The 15,867-nt window shown below is 34.3% G+C and overlaps 1 protein-coding gene across 1 annotated transcript in view; it reads left to right on the forward strand.

The window, feature by feature from the left end:
- Positions 1 to 15,867, forward strand: part of DYNC2H1 (dynein cytoplasmic 2 heavy chain 1) — a 370,694-nt gene that overhangs the window by 117,635 nt on the left and 237,192 nt on the right. The window contains exons 55-59 of the mRNA XM_030835708.2: positions 435 to 572; positions 5,928 to 6,041; positions 6,629 to 6,789; positions 7,746 to 7,869; positions 8,688 to 8,809. Coding sequence (XP_030691568.2) covers positions 435 to 572; positions 5,928 to 6,041; positions 6,629 to 6,789; positions 7,746 to 7,869; positions 8,688 to 8,809 — 659 coding nt within the window. The remainder of the gene's footprint in view (positions 1 to 434; positions 573 to 5,927; positions 6,042 to 6,628; positions 6,790 to 7,745; positions 7,870 to 8,687; positions 8,810 to 15,867) is intronic.

Below are 15,867 nucleotides of genomic sequence, written 5' to 3' on the forward strand. Positions count from 1 at the left end.
ACAAACCAAGTCACGTCCAATATAAAAAGAGTGGCCCCTGAGTCCTTCTGCCCAACCAATGAGACTGAAAAATGGGAAGGGTTTACAGAATTTTTTTTCTTTTCTATTTTCCTTCCTGTCTAATGCAGTGAGTAAAAACCCTACTATTTAAGCTATCTAATATCTAATATATGTTGATCCGTTCAGCTTTACTGTGATGCTTTAAAATCTATCTTTCTCTAAAGCCTCTGTGGAGTCTTTTACTACATCTTAATGAGTACACAGTTGAATAAATCATTATAATCAGCAAGACGAAAATACCTAAGTCCACTTGCAAATGTAGTATATGTACACATTTACATTTATGCTTGATTCTTTCTTATAGACTTTGTTTACTGTATGTATATAAAATTCCTTTTCTTTTAATATTGTCAATCAACATTTTATTAATGTAGGCTGGTGTATCTAAACTAAATGAAGCTAAAGCTCTCGTGGATGAACTGAACAGAAAAGCCGGAGAACAAAGTGTATTACTTAAAACTAAGCAAGATGAAGCAGATTCTGCTCTTCAAGAGATCACAGTATCAATGCAGGTAATGTTTAGAGTAAGCTCAGCGATGCAAACGATAGAAAGGTCATTTATGCCTGATTGTCAGTCAGTGTGAAAAATAACATTTTTACTTATGTGGATTTAAAAAATATTGCTTGTCTGTGCTGAGTAGACTGATAGCGTTGTGTACTTGAACTTTTGTGGAAGAGTGTGTTATTTTCCCATATTGTTTGAAATCAAAACTATATTATCCTCAATTGTTCATACACTAATTTATCTATAATATAAAAATATAAACATTTTAATTGGTGTAGGTTTGTCTGTAACTGATTTTGTTTACCCTCTGTTAGTTAATATTTCCTTTTATTTTTCTTAATATCTCTTTTAGGCTTCAGGGGTTTTCCCTGTTTTAAATATTCTCACGATTTACAAAATAAATCTATTCATTCTATTTATACTTTCATGATATTTTTAATATTTTGTTTATATCCTCTTTTAACATTGCCTTTCTTTTGTTGAACCCTCTCAAGGGAGATTTCTCTCTGTTCTTTCTTGCTTGGGTATTCTTTTACATTTGCACACCCTCTCAGTATGCTTCTGTCCATTACCTTGCTTTTTAATACTGATTACATACTGATTACCACCAAATCCATCTTTTTTGTCCTTCAGCCCTATCCTTCCTCTGAACTTCAGACTCAAATAGCCGATTATCTGTTAGACATGTCTTCTTGAAAGTCTCACAATTCAAAACAGATTAAAAACTGAACTTATAATTTCCTTTTCTGTATTCCTTTCCTCAGTTTATGGTACTACACTATAGCTAATTATTCAAGACAGAATTTATAAATTGTTAGATTTCTGTTCCCTCAATTCATGACTCTAATGAATCATTAAATTCTGTTAGTTTTACCTCCCTGATTTGTCTTAAATATGTTTCCCCATCTCAATGTGGGTGACTATTAACCTTACTTGAAGTCCAATGCCTCTTTTATTTAAATTAACTTCAGTGTTTATCAGACTAGTGTATATATCTCAGTAAAAGTAAATAGTATAAAAAAGTCTTAAAAATAACAAAGTTGGAGGGCTTATGATATAAAGACTTACTATAAAGCTACAGTAGTCAAGGTAGGGTAATATTGGTGTAATGATAGGCATATCGACTATCGGAACACTGTGGCATCCAGAAACAGACTCATGCATAAATGGTCAATTAATTGTATACAAAAATACTGTTTAAATGGGGAAAGGGTGGTCTTTTTAAAAAATGGTACTGGAATATTTGGAGATCCATGAAGAGAGGAAAAAAAACCCTCAAACCTTTACCTTACAACTTATATGAAAAGTAACTTGACATGGATCATAGACCTAAATGTAGAGCATAAAATTATAAAACTTTAGAAGAAGATATGAGAGAAAATCTTTTTGATGTTGGGTGAGGCAGAGCTTTCTTAGATATGATACCAAAATAGAAGAAGAAAATAAATGATAAATAGGATCTTATCAAAATTAAAACCTGTGCTCTTTGAAATAAATTCCAAAGAAAATGAAAGGCAAGTCACAGACTGGGAGAAAATATTTACAAACGTGTATTTGATAAAAGACTTGTATCCAGCATGTATAGAAGTGATTACAGCTCAATGCTAATAAAACTAACAATTCAATTTAAAAATAGGCAAAAGATTTGAACCTGCCCTTCATGAAAAAAGACTTATAAAGGGGCCAGTAAATACATGAAAAGATAGATGCTCAACATCATTAATCAGCAAGGAAATGTAATCCCCTTATTTTTTAGTATGAGACCTCATTCTAGCCCTTAGCTTTGTAGTGCTTAGCCTGGTAATTACAAATCCAGAGCTTCTTTGACTTAGTTTCTCAGAAGAGTAACCTTTTTTCCAAACTTCTGATAGTTGGGAAGGGGAGTGGTATGACTCCATAAACTGCGTATTTAAAAATGTGTTCTAAATATTCTGTGAAGACTTCACAAGGCCTCAGCTATTTTTTAATTTTCATCAGCCACCTGCAGCATTCTCTCCTAGAGCCTTCTGGCTTGTTTCATTTTTTGCCTGGTTACAGCTGCTGTCCTGAGATCATTCTTTACCATCTTGGTTTACGCCTTCGTTTCTGTGGAGCCTATCCCCAAAAGCTTGGTGAGAAAGGATACATGGGCGATAAATTTTGAGATCTCACATATATGAACATTCTTCTCTGTCCTTGGTTGGTTGGTTGGTTGTGTGCTGGGAATAGTATTCTGGATTTTGAAGGCATTGTTCCATTTTCTCCTAGATTCCATTGTTGTGATTGAAACACTCAAAGCTATTTTAATTCCTGATCTGTTTTGGGGTGACTTGTTTTTTATTTTCTCTCTTGGAATCTATTTTAGATCTTTGTTTCCATTTTTCTGAAAGATGTGGTGATTTGCTTTGCTTTAGGTTTATTTTCATCCACTGTGTCCAGTGTGGGTTCTTTCTACCTGAAAATTTATCTGCTTCAGTTCTGGGAAATCTCCTTAAATTATTCTATTGATAAATCCTTTTCCTTTATTTCTCTGTTCTTGCTTTTTAGAATTCTTCTTATTATTTGGGCTTTGGGCTTACTGGTCTGGTTCTCTAATTTTCTTATATTTTCTCACTTTTTTTCTTCTCTATGTGCTCTACTTTCTTCAAAATTTCTTCAACTTTATTTTTTAACCCTCCTATTGAGTTTTTCATTTCTGTTAAATTATTTCTCAGGAGATTTAAAAAAATCTCTAGATGTTTCCTTTTGGCAGTAGTGTCCTTATTTGTTGTTGTCTCATTGTTGCAGTATCTCCAACTAGCTCTCAGAGGATATTTTATGAAGTTTCATTTTTCCTGAATATTTTTTTTCTTCTGAATATGTTTTATTATTATTTTTCTTACATGATTGCTTTATTCTCAGTTAAAGAATAATTCTTAGTTATTCACAAAAAAAGCTTTCTTTTCATGTTTGGTCATCTTCATTGAAAATCTGAGCGTGGAAGGGAGGTTTGTTTATTGTGAACTTCTCAAGAGGGTTATCTGGACTGATTTGAATGGCATAAGCAAAAGATTTCACCTGGCATGTCAAAATAAATTCCTTGGCAGATGGAAAATCTTCAAAGCAATAACATTTGCAGATAATTGATGATTATATACACATTCAGTGTTTACAACATAAATTTATGGACTGCCTGACCTGGAAGTAATAGATCAGATAATAAATTTAATTTTCATACTGTAACATTTTAGCATAATTTTTTATCAAGGAATTTTAGAACCAAAGTAATATAAATACTTATCTGAAGCAGCTAGTCATTTTTATTGTTAAGAATATCTGTCAAATACTTTTTTTTCCCTTCAGGAAATTGAAGGCATCGTTCCATATTCTCCTAGCTTCTGTAGCTGCGATTGGAACACCTTTAAATTTCTTACCTTTAAAGAGTAATTTGAAAAAAGTAAAAGCTTCATAAAGAATAATATCATTGATAACTATATATTTACAAAAGGAAAATATTCAGCACTCCGTGTGCCTATGTACCTTCAAACTAGTGAACATTATTAAGATACATTGAGTACTATGCTATTCTTTTCTCTGGACTGTTCTGGGAAGAGGTATTTCTAAGACTGTAGCTAATTGTATTACTTAGTAGAGACCCAGAAGAATAACTCTGCATCTTGTATTATAAGTTAATAATTTTGCTCAATTATAAATTGGAGACATTTCTGTTTGTTATTTTATACATAAGTATGGTAGGGAGAGACAGCTTAAAAACCAAACCGTACAACTTTTAAAGCTAGCAACTCTAGGTTTGTGACATAAGGAAAGAACACACTAAATGCTGTAGTCACTCAGAATAGATATAACTTACAATTGGAAAAGTAGGTTAATAAAACACGAAGCACGTGAGTTGGGCCTGTAAGCGTGATTTTGATATTGTGGAGATGGAGAAAAGAACTTTCCCTGTTGAGGAGCGGTAGCAGAGATACACAGGTAGAAACCCTTGTGGAACATAGAAGATACCAATTGCGCTCACGTGTCAGGTACCTGAAGAGTCAATATTGGCAATAGGACACAAGGCGTTAGTATTGTTCTTGTTGTTGGTTTATACAACAGAAATTTATTTCTTCCAGTTCAGGAAGGGAGAGAGCGAGAGAAGAAAACTCTCTGGTCTCTTCTTTTTTTGATTTAATTGAGATATAATTGACTCATAGCACTATATTAGTTTCAGGTGTACAATGATTCTGTATATGTATATAATGTGACATGATTACCACAATAAGTCTAGAGAGGATGCCAAGCATTAGTTTTTAAACTCCTTGAATGATTATAATATGGTTGAGAATCACTGTTGTTAGGATTCTTGGAAGGTTTCTTGACAAATTTTTTCCCTTGGTTTTTTTTATAGTATAATAAATAAATAAGTCAAACACAAACATTCATAATGTTCATCCATTTTTATATATGTGAGACCCTTGATTTTTGTATTCATGAGCAAAGAGGTCATGTGTTAATATATCATTTAGTGTTCTTTGAATCTTTACTAATTTTTGTTCATATATTTGCCATATTATTGTGTCATGATTTCAATTAATTTTTTTTTTAAAGCCTGCTCTTTTTTTTAAATGCTTGGCTTTTTATTTATTTATTTATTTATTTATTTATTTATTTATTTTTGGCTGTGTTGGGTCTTCATTTCTGTGCAAGGGCTTTCTCTAGTTGCGGCAAGTGGGGGCCACTCTTCATCACGGTGCATGGGCCTCTCACTATCGTGGCCTCTTTTGTTGTGGAGCACAGGCTCCAGACGTGCAGGCTCAGTAGTTGTGGCTCACGGGCCCTGTTGCTCCACGGCATGTGGGATCTTCCCAGGCCAGGGCTTGAACCTGTGTCCCCTGCGCTAGCAGGCAGATTCTCAACCACTGCGCCACCAGGGAAGCCCTCAATTAATTTTTGTCTAAAATAAAGTCTAGAAACAAACTTCTAATATACTATAGATTGTCTCTAAGAATTATTACTATTCTACTATTAGAATTATAGAAGACTTCTATTTTCAGTTTTCTTATTTATGAAATAAGCATAATATTTATCTCAGGGTTGTTGCAAGTGTTAAATGTATATTATTATGATCATTTTCTAAATTATGCATTTCGGACATGTTTGATTTTTAAATAGTAAGCATTTATTACTTTGCTATTCAGAAAAAAATAAATAAAGCATACTTCTTAATAGTAAACATAGAGTAATTTATATCATGTTTCCTAGGCATTTTAGAAACTCTTATGCCAATTAATATTAGAAAAGCATTTAATAGAAAGTGCTATTTTAAAATAACATTTTTGGTATCATGCTTTTAAATGTTGAGTGCATTAAAATTGATTGGAATGCTATTTAAATATTCCTGTAGGATGCTAGTGAACAAAAGACAGAACTTGAAAGACTAAAGCACAGAATAGCAGAAGAAGTCATTAAAATTGAAGAAAGGAAAAACAAAATTGATGATGAATTAAAAGAAGTACAGGTAAGTTAAAAAAAAAAAAGGAAACAGTGTAAGAGCCATTTACATTTTTGATTACCAACTTTACATAGGAGTTTAAAGCATAAGTCACTTTCTAATAGTATTATCAATGTGGCTTTCACTCAATACTATTTATAAAAGAGAAGCGGGAAGGAAAATCTGCTAGGAGGAGTAAGCAAATTAACTGATGGTTGTTAAAAATAATCTTTGTTTTGTGTGAACCATGTTGTTTTGACTGTAGAGGAAAAAATATTTTGTAGATAAACTCTTAGGCTTTTTTTCTTGAGACTTGATTAAATAAGCAAACAAGTCTTAGCATATAAAGAGCCTCTTGAAAATGGCAAATTGTCTCAAAACAAATTAGATTTTCCAAATTAGACTGTTGTAGTTATGGTGAGAAGAAACTCTTACTTTCTCAATTTGAACATTTTGTACTTTGTGTGTTTCAGGGCATTTTGATATTTGAAGAGAACGGATATTAATAACTAGAGTCATTTTTAATAAAATGACAATAAAACATTATTTGTAAAGAGTTAGTGATTTTTTTATATATATTTTTTGAAAGTAAAAACGCCCTTTTCGTGTTCTAGCCTCTAGTCAATGAAGCTAAACTAGCAGTTGGAAACATTAAGCCAGAATCTCTTTCAGAAATTCGTTCACTGCGTATGCCACCTGATGTAATCAGGGACATTCTTGAAGGAGTTTTAAGAATAATGGGTATCTTTGATACATCTTGGGTGAGCATGAAAAGGTAAGTTTTTGAATTTGTGAAAAATGTTATTTCACCAATGAATTATACATTCTTTTGTATTTTTAAATATTTCTTATATTGCTTCTCAAACTGAATTTCATCTAAGTACCTACCTGGTTACACACTTTCCCCTGATATTTCAAGATGGTCTATGTAATCATATATCAAGATCTATATTTTCCTTTCTCTATAAGTGATTGTTAAAAGTGTCAAAGGAAAACAGGAATGCCTTAAAGTCTTTAAGAACATCTTAATAAACAAATATTTATTTGGTCCTCACACAGTATAGAGCATTGTGTTTACTGTGATTTACTAATGAAGTAAATATAGTCACTATTCTCAAAAAGAATCTTGGATTCTTGGCAGAGACAGAGAGACACAGGGAGCAGGCGAGAGCCCCATAAATTATATAAGAGTGATGTAAACTGGAAGAGAAAAGGCTGATTATTAACTCAGTATGCAATTATGCAGCTTTAGGTTTCACAGTATAACAATGGTATTGTGGTTTGTGCTGTTGTTCAATTCCATTTTAGGACTTAGGCTGATAGTAGAGTTCTTTCTCTATCTGAAATGGGAGAGAAGATTTAGATTGAGGGAGCACTTTAAAATCTGTCTTATAAAGGAGTCAGAATATTTTCTTGCATATCCTAGAATGTATTAGTACCCAGGGGTTCACAAAAAGGGATTTGGGTAGAGTTCAAGATTATAATTCCTTCATTTTATTGCTTCAGTGTATTCACAGAACATTAGAAAAACTGTTGTGCATCTTTCTGGAGATCCTCGTCTATAAAAAATGACGAATGGTACTTTAGAAGCTTAAGTACTTTAAAAGTACCCTATTTTTGGTTAACTAATAGATTAAAAGTATTGTATACACCACTTTGTTAAATTGATATTTTTGTTAAAAATAGCAAACTTTATTTAGCCTTATTTGAAGTACTATGCTTTAATTTCAGTTTCCTTGCAAAGAGAGGTGTGAGAGAAGACATAGCAACCTTTGATGCACGAAATATTACAAAGGAAATAAGAGAGAGTGTTGAAGAACTTCTTTTTAAAAATAAAGGATCTTTTGATCCAAAGGTAATTTTTAACAGTTGTGCCATAAATTCCCTTTCCATACTATATAATATTCACCTTGTCAAAATATGATGATTTATCATTATTGATTGTTTAGTTTACCTAAAAACTAAAAGTTCATTATAATAAGTTGTAAGTATTATAGCTGGGAAGCATTTACCAGAAGAATTAGGTAAACTATTGTAGAATCTAGAGGGTTGGGGGAAGGTTTATTGTCTTAAGTGGTTTTTGAATCTTATGATCTGCTGTCAGTGGTAAGTTCCTAACTAGTCATAACTTCCAACTTGCCTGTATGCTTTTATTTCTTCTAGTATACTTGTCATATAATAACAGATATCTCTCTTGGAATACTTATATCTAATTTCAGCAAACAGTTTAAATTCCATGATTCTGGTCTTTTTTATATCCTTTATTCAAAATGTCATGTACTTCTTCTTTGACACCAATAGCAATTGTTTGAAAATTGCTTTTATCTAGTAAAGATCTATCTTGTATATTGAAGAGAAAGAATTGGTGCTTGAACATCGTTGTGGACGGCACATGTATTCATTTTAAACGTGGCTGATAATTACTTATGTCAATGAAATGTCATTATATTAAAGATTGTATGTGGTTCAAAATGATTTATTCTTAAGAAAAAATAGTGTATGTATTTTTCACTTAATCAAAATAGCAATTCACTTTATTTTTGCTATAAACCAAAAACTTCATTATTCGGGATAAGTTATTAAACAAATGCTTAAAGAAAATACACTAGAATTAACTTTGCCTTTATTTGAAATTAAGTTAAGATGCAGAATAATTTCTGATGTATTTTTCAGAATGCCAAGCGTGCCAGTACCGCAGCTGCTCCTTTAGCTGCCTGGGTTAAAGCCAATGTCCAGTACTCCCATGTCTTGGAACGAATTCAGCCTTTGGAAACTGAACAGGCAGGATTAGAATCGTAAGTGAAACATAAAATATAAATAGTTCTAGCCTTTATTTTCATCAATCTAATGACCTAGTTATATTATTAGGATTTGTTTCTTGTCTGTATCTAAAAAGGCAGCAGACAACACTGAGTCATTTAAATACAAATTAAGAATGTAGATCAAGATGATGGAGTGGAGGATGTGGAGCTCACCTCACCTCACAAACACATCAAAAATACATCTACATGTGGAACAATTATCATGGGAAACTGACTAGAAACTGGCAGAAGAACTGTACAATTAAAGCTGCAAGAAAGATCTGTACATAATTGGGTAGGACAGAAAAAAAGGCATTTGGTCAGGAACTGAGCCCCTAGGAAGGATCTGTAAGAAAGAAAAGTTCTATATGGGTGGACCCTTGACTTGAAGAGCGAGGAGGTTGAGCCACACACTGGGCATACCAGTACTGGGCTCCTGCGTGGAAGAGACAGTCCCCCTCGCCTGCTGGGAAATCTACTGAGACAGACAGAAGGGCTGGAAAAGCCTAGACTCTACTTGTGAGGAGTGCTCGCATGCTGGCTTGCTAACAAGCAGGGTCGAGAGAGTTTTGCATTAGTGGGTGCTGCCTTACCACTTCCCAATCCGAACGGGCAAACAACCCAGGCCCACTCACTCCATCCCTGATGCAAGATTTGCACACAGACTTGGTCTAGCTATGGAGAGACAGACTCTGGAGGCTGGGGTATGATCCGGTGGAGTCATGGAGGCCATTGTCAGTGTGCACATGAACAGTGCCACAGAAATGCCCAGTGACTAAGCACTGAAGCTCAGGCAGACAGACCTTGAGAGAGACACAGCCCGAGGGACTGGGATGTGGTCCAGGTGGGACGGTAGCAGTTGTCATCAGCATGCTCAGGAGTACAGAGCCTTTCGTCTCCCAGTGAGAGCACCCTGGCTCTGGCTCCACTCACTCCATGCCACAACTTAGCAGTAGATCTGGGGCAGACAGGTCCTGTGAGAACACTGCCACAGAGGCAGCCCAGATCTCTGGTGGCAGTGCAGTCACTTCAATTCCTGCAGCCACAATGCCCCAGCCCTCAGCCCCAGCCTACTTCAGACCATAGCCTTGCACTAGATCTCAGATGAACACAGCAGAGAAAGGGATTCAACCTTGGGCTGCTTCTGAGCAGAAACGTGAATGCCTACACAGGTGATGCATAGGTCCTCTGTGACTGCATGGGCCTTACTTGCTTTAGCAATCACCTCCTTTTGGGCAGGGCTTGAACTCATGGACAGTGGAAACTGATTGAGCCTGACCATCAGGGCTTCTACTCCAACAACTGGGGAGCAGACCTCACCTCTGACAGGGCATTGACAGCCATGGAGCAGAGAAAAAGTCCCACCTCACGTCTTGTACAGGCTCTAGATGCTACAACACCAGCCATACCACCTATCAAGGGGATAATAGCCCACACACCCTGAAGAATGATGTGGCTGGCGTCCAACTGAAACCAGCCCTCACACCAAAAATATTGGATTCACACAGTCTACACAGTGATGTTCCCACATAAAAACACCCCTTCAAGACCACAGCAGATAACTGTTTCTGCTAAATTCATAGAGACAAAGAAAGTTAAGTAAAATGAAAAGAGAGAGGAACTACTTCCAATTAAAAGAACAAGATAAATCCCCTGTAAGAACAAATAATGAAACAGACCATGCAGCAGTCTACTAGACCCTGATTTCAAAAAGGAGGTAATAAAAATGCTAACTGAATTAAGAAAGATTATCGATAGAAACACAGATCACTGTAACAAGGACCTAGAAACTATAAAGAGGAGCCAATCAAAAATAGACAATTCAATTCCCAAGATAAAACCAATCTAGAAGCAATGAATAGCAGACTAAATGAGACAAAAGAATAAATAAGTGATCTGGAGATAGAATAATGGAAATCACCCAATCAGAACAGCAGACAGAAAGACAAATGAAAAAAAAATGAAATCAACATATCAGATCTATGGGATAATATAAAACATGCTAACCTATGCATAACAGGGGTTTCAGAAGGAGATGAGAGAAGGGGGTTGAAAATGTATTTGAAGAAAATATGGCTGAAGACTTCTCAAACCTAAAGGAGGAAACGTACTCAGGTACAGTAAGCACAGAGAGTCCCAAACAAGATGAACCCAAACAGACCCACACTAAATCATATATTAATTAAAATAGCAAAAGTTAAAGAGAGGATTCTAAAGGCAGCAAGAGAAAAACAAAGATTTAGTTACAGGGGAACCACCAAAAGGCTATCAGCTGATTTCTCTGCAGAAACTTTACAGGCTAGTAGGGATGGCATGATATATTCAAAGTACTGAAGGGCAAAGCCTGCAACCTAGGATGCTGTTCCTAGCAAGATTATCATTTGGAATAGAAGGAGAGCTAAAGAATTTTTCAGAGAAGCAAAAACTAAAAGAATTCAGCAATACTAAACCTACCCTAAAAGAAATATTGAAGGGTCTTCTCTAAATAGAAAAGAAGCAAGAATCTGTAGGAAAGGGAAAATCAGAATAGGAAAGGCAAATATATAAAAGGATTCAAGATCACTTTTAAAAACCAATACATAGATTAAAAAATAATAATATATTTGTGAAAGTAATTTTAACTATAATTAACAGTAAAAGGATAAGCATGACAATATAAAATAGGATATCAAAATCACAAAATGTAGGGGAGGGGAGTATAAAAATGTAGATTTTTTAAAAATACGAACTTGAATGACTATCAGTTTAAAGCAAATAGATATAGTTATGGGTCAACATACTTGAACTCCATGGTAACCTCAAATCAGAAACGTACAATAGATTCACCAAAACCAAAAAGAAAGAACTCAAGCATACTACAAAAGAAAAACATCAACCCCCTCCCCCTGCCAAAGGAAAAAAAAACTGCACAGAGAAGAACTACAAAACCAACTGGAAAGCAAGGATTAAAATGGCAGTAAATACATACTTATCAATAATTACTTTAAATGTCACTGGATTAAATGCTCTGATCAAAAGACAGAGTGGCAGATTGGAGGAAAAAAACCAAGAAACTACAATTTGCTGCCTTCAGAAGACTAACATCAGGATGAAAGATACACATAGACTGAAAGGCGATGGAGAAAGAGAATTCATGCAAATGGAAACAACAAGAAAGTGGGGGTAACAATACTCCTATCAGACAAAATAGACTTTAAAACAAAAGCCATATAGAAAGAAAAAGGGCATTATATAATGATAAAGTGATCAATATAAGAAGAGGATATTACACTTGTACTGTAGGAGCACCTAAGTATATAAAACAAATGCTAGAAGACATAAAGGGAGAAATTGACAACGATACAATAATAGTAGGAGTCTTTAACACCCCACTGACATCAATGGACAGATCATCCAGACAGAAAATCAATACGGCAAGAATGTTCCTAAATGATACAATAGAGCAGTTGGACTTAATTGATGTCTACAGGGCACTACATCCAAAACAAAAAACAAAAACAGAATACATGTTCCTTTCAAGCTCACATAGAAGATTCTCTAGGATAGATAACATACTAGACCACAGAACAAGCCTCAACAAATTTAAGAGGTTAGATATTATTTCAAGCATCTTTTCTGACCACAGTGGTATGGAACTAGAAATAAACTACAGAAAGCAAAATAGGAAAAGAACAAACACATGGAGACAAAACAACAAGCTACTAAAAAGACAGTGGCTCAACAATGAAATCAAAGAATAAATCAGAAAATACCTTGAGACAAATGACAATGAAAACACAACCTTACAAAATCTATGGGATGCAGCAAAACAGTTTTAAGAGGGAAATTTATAGTGATATACAGGCCTTCCTCAAGTAACAAGAAAAATCTCAAACAACCTAACCTACCACCAAAATGAATAAGAAAGAAGGATAAACAAAATCCAAAGTTAACAGAAGGAACAAAATAATAAAGTTCAAGGGGAAATAAATAAAATAAGAGATAAAAAAATAATAAAAAAGATCAATAAAACCAAGAGCTGGTAGTTTGAAAAGGTAAATCAACAAACCTCCAGAGAGACTCACCAAGAACAAAAGAGAAATGACTCCAATAAATAAAATAATAAATGAAAGAGGAGAAATAACAACTGATACCAGAGAAATACAAAAAATTATAAGAATACCATGAACAGTTTTATACTAACAAATTAGACAATCTAGAAGAAATGAACAAGTTTCTAGGAACATACAGCCTGCCAAAATTGAGTCAAGAAGAAATGGATAACTTGAACAGACTGATCACTAGAAGTGCAGTAGAATATGTAATAATAATAAAAAAAAAGAAAACCTCCTTGCAAACAAAAGCCCTAGAGTGGATGGCTTCACTGGGAAATTCTACCAAACATACAAGGAGGAACTCATACCAGTCCTTCTAAAACTATTCCAAAAAATTGAAGAGGAGGGAACACTTCCAAATTCAATCTATGAGCCCACTGTTATCCTGATGCCAAAACCAGACAAAGACACTACAAAAAAAGAAATTTACAGGCCAATATCTTTGATGAATTTAGACGTAAACGTCTTCAGCAAAATATTAGCAAATTGAATCCAACAATACATGAAAAGGATCATACACCAAGATAAAGTTGGGTTCATTCCAGGATCACAAGGATGGTTCAAAATATGTGAATCAGTCAGTGTGATACACCACATTAACAAAAGCAAAGACAGAAACCACATCATCATCTCAATAGCTGCAGAAAAAGCATTTGACAAAGTTCAATATCCATTCATGATAAAAACTCTCACCCAAATGGGTATATAGGGAACATATCTGAACATAATAAAAGCCATTTATGACAGACCCATAGCCAACATAATACTCAATGGTGAAAAGCTGAAAGGCTTCCCGGTAAATGCAAGAACAAGACTAGGATATCCACTCTCACCAGTTCTATTCAACATTGTAGTGGAAGACCTAACTACAGCAGTCAGACAAGAAAAAGAAGTAAAAGGTTTACGAATTGGAAGGAAAGATTGAAAACTGTCACTACTTCAGATAACATGATACTCTATAAAGAGAACCCCAAAGTCTCCACACAAAATCTATTAGAACTAATAAATGAGTTCAGAAAGGTAGTAGGATACAAGATTAATACATGGAAATTTGTTGTGTTTCTTTACATTAACAAATATCAGAAAGAGAAAGCAAAAAAAGAAAAAAATCCTGTTTAAAATCGTGTCAAAAAAAGTAAAATACCTAGGAATAAACTTAACTGAGGAGGTGAAAGACGTATATGCTGAAAGCTGTAAAACATTGGTATAAAGTAAATTGAGGATGATTCAAAGAGACAAAAAGATATCCAATGCTCTTGGATTGGAGGAATTAATATTGTTAAAATGACTGTGCTACCCAAAGTAATATACAGATTTAATGCAATCTCTATCAAAATACTCATGACATTTTTCACAGAACTAGAACAAATAATCCTAAAATTTATATGGAACTCCAAAAGACCCAGAATTGCCAAAGCAATCCTGAGGAAAAAGACTAAAGTTGGAGGCATACCCCTTCCAGACCTCAGACTATACTACAAAGCTATAGTAATCAAAACAGTGTAATATTGGCACAAAAACAGACATACAGATCAATGGAACAGAATAGACAGCCCAGAAATAAACCCATGCACCCATGGTCTATGACAAACGAGACAAGAATATACAATGGAGAAAAGACAGTTTCTTTAACAAGTGGTGTTGGGAAAGCTGGACAGCTACATGTAAATCAATGAAATTAGAACACTCCCTCACACCATATACAAAAATAAACTCAAAATAGTTTAAAGACCTAAATATAAGACATGGCACATAAAACTCCTAGAAGAGAACATAGGCAAAAACATTTTCTGACATAAATCATAGCAATATTTTCTTGGATCAGTCACATAAGGCAAAAGAAATAAAAGCAAAAATAAACAAATGGCACCTAATCAAACTGAAGAGCTTTTGCACAGCAAAGGAAACCATCAACAAAATGAAAAGAAAACCTACAGAATGGGAAAAAAATATTTGCAAGCAGTGTGACTTACAAGGGGTAAATATGCAAACAATTCATACAACTCATTAACAAAAATTTAAACAACCCAATAAAAAAATGGGCAGAAGGCCTAAATAGACATTTCTCCAAAGATGACATACAAATGGCCAACAGGCATATGAAAAGATGCTCATCATCATTTATTATTAGAGAAATGCAAATCAAAACCCCAATGAGGTATCACCTCACACAAGTCAGAATGGATATCATCAAAAAGTCCACAAATAATAAATGCCGGAGAGGGTGTGGAGAAAGGGAACCCTCCTACACTGTTGGTGGGAATGTAAACTGGTGCAGCCACTATGGAAAACAGTATGGAGGTTCCTTAAAAAACTAAAAGTAGAGCTACCATATGATCTTGCAATCCCACTCCTGGGCATATATCTGGAGAAAACCAGAATTTGAAAAGATACATGCACCTCAGAGTTCATTGCAGCACTGTTTACAATAGCCAAAACATGGAAGCCACCTAAATGTCCATCGACAGATGAATGGATAAAGAAGATACACAAAATGAATCTATATACAAAATAGAAGCAGACTTACAGACATATAATACAAATTTATGGTTACGAAAGGAGAGAGAGAGTGAGGGATAGGTTAGGCATATATTCTTAAAAGACATAGACTATTATACATAAAATAGATAAGCAACAAGGTTTTACTATATAGCACAGGGAATTTTATTCAATATCTTATAATCTACAATGGAATATAATCTGCAAAAAAAAAAACTGGATCACTATGCTGTACACCTGAAACTAACACAGTATTGTGAATTAACTATACATCATTAAAGAAAAAAAAAAGTTAAACAGAACAAAAAAAGAAAAAGCAATTAAAATATGTATAGCAGAATCAACTCACTTTTTTCCTCCTCTGTTTTGTTGGAAAGATAAGTTGGTAGAAGTTCCTTTAGAAAGAGCCAAAATTTTGTGAAGGAATACTGTCAAAGTACAAAAAGTAGGTTTTAGAAA

Source organism: Globicephala melas, chromosome 8 (assembly GCF_963455315.2).
Source record: "Globicephala melas chromosome 8, mGloMel1.2, whole genome shotgun sequence".
In the NCBI taxonomy this organism is placed as follows: Eukaryota; Metazoa; Chordata; class Mammalia; order Artiodactyla; family Delphinidae; genus Globicephala; species Globicephala melas.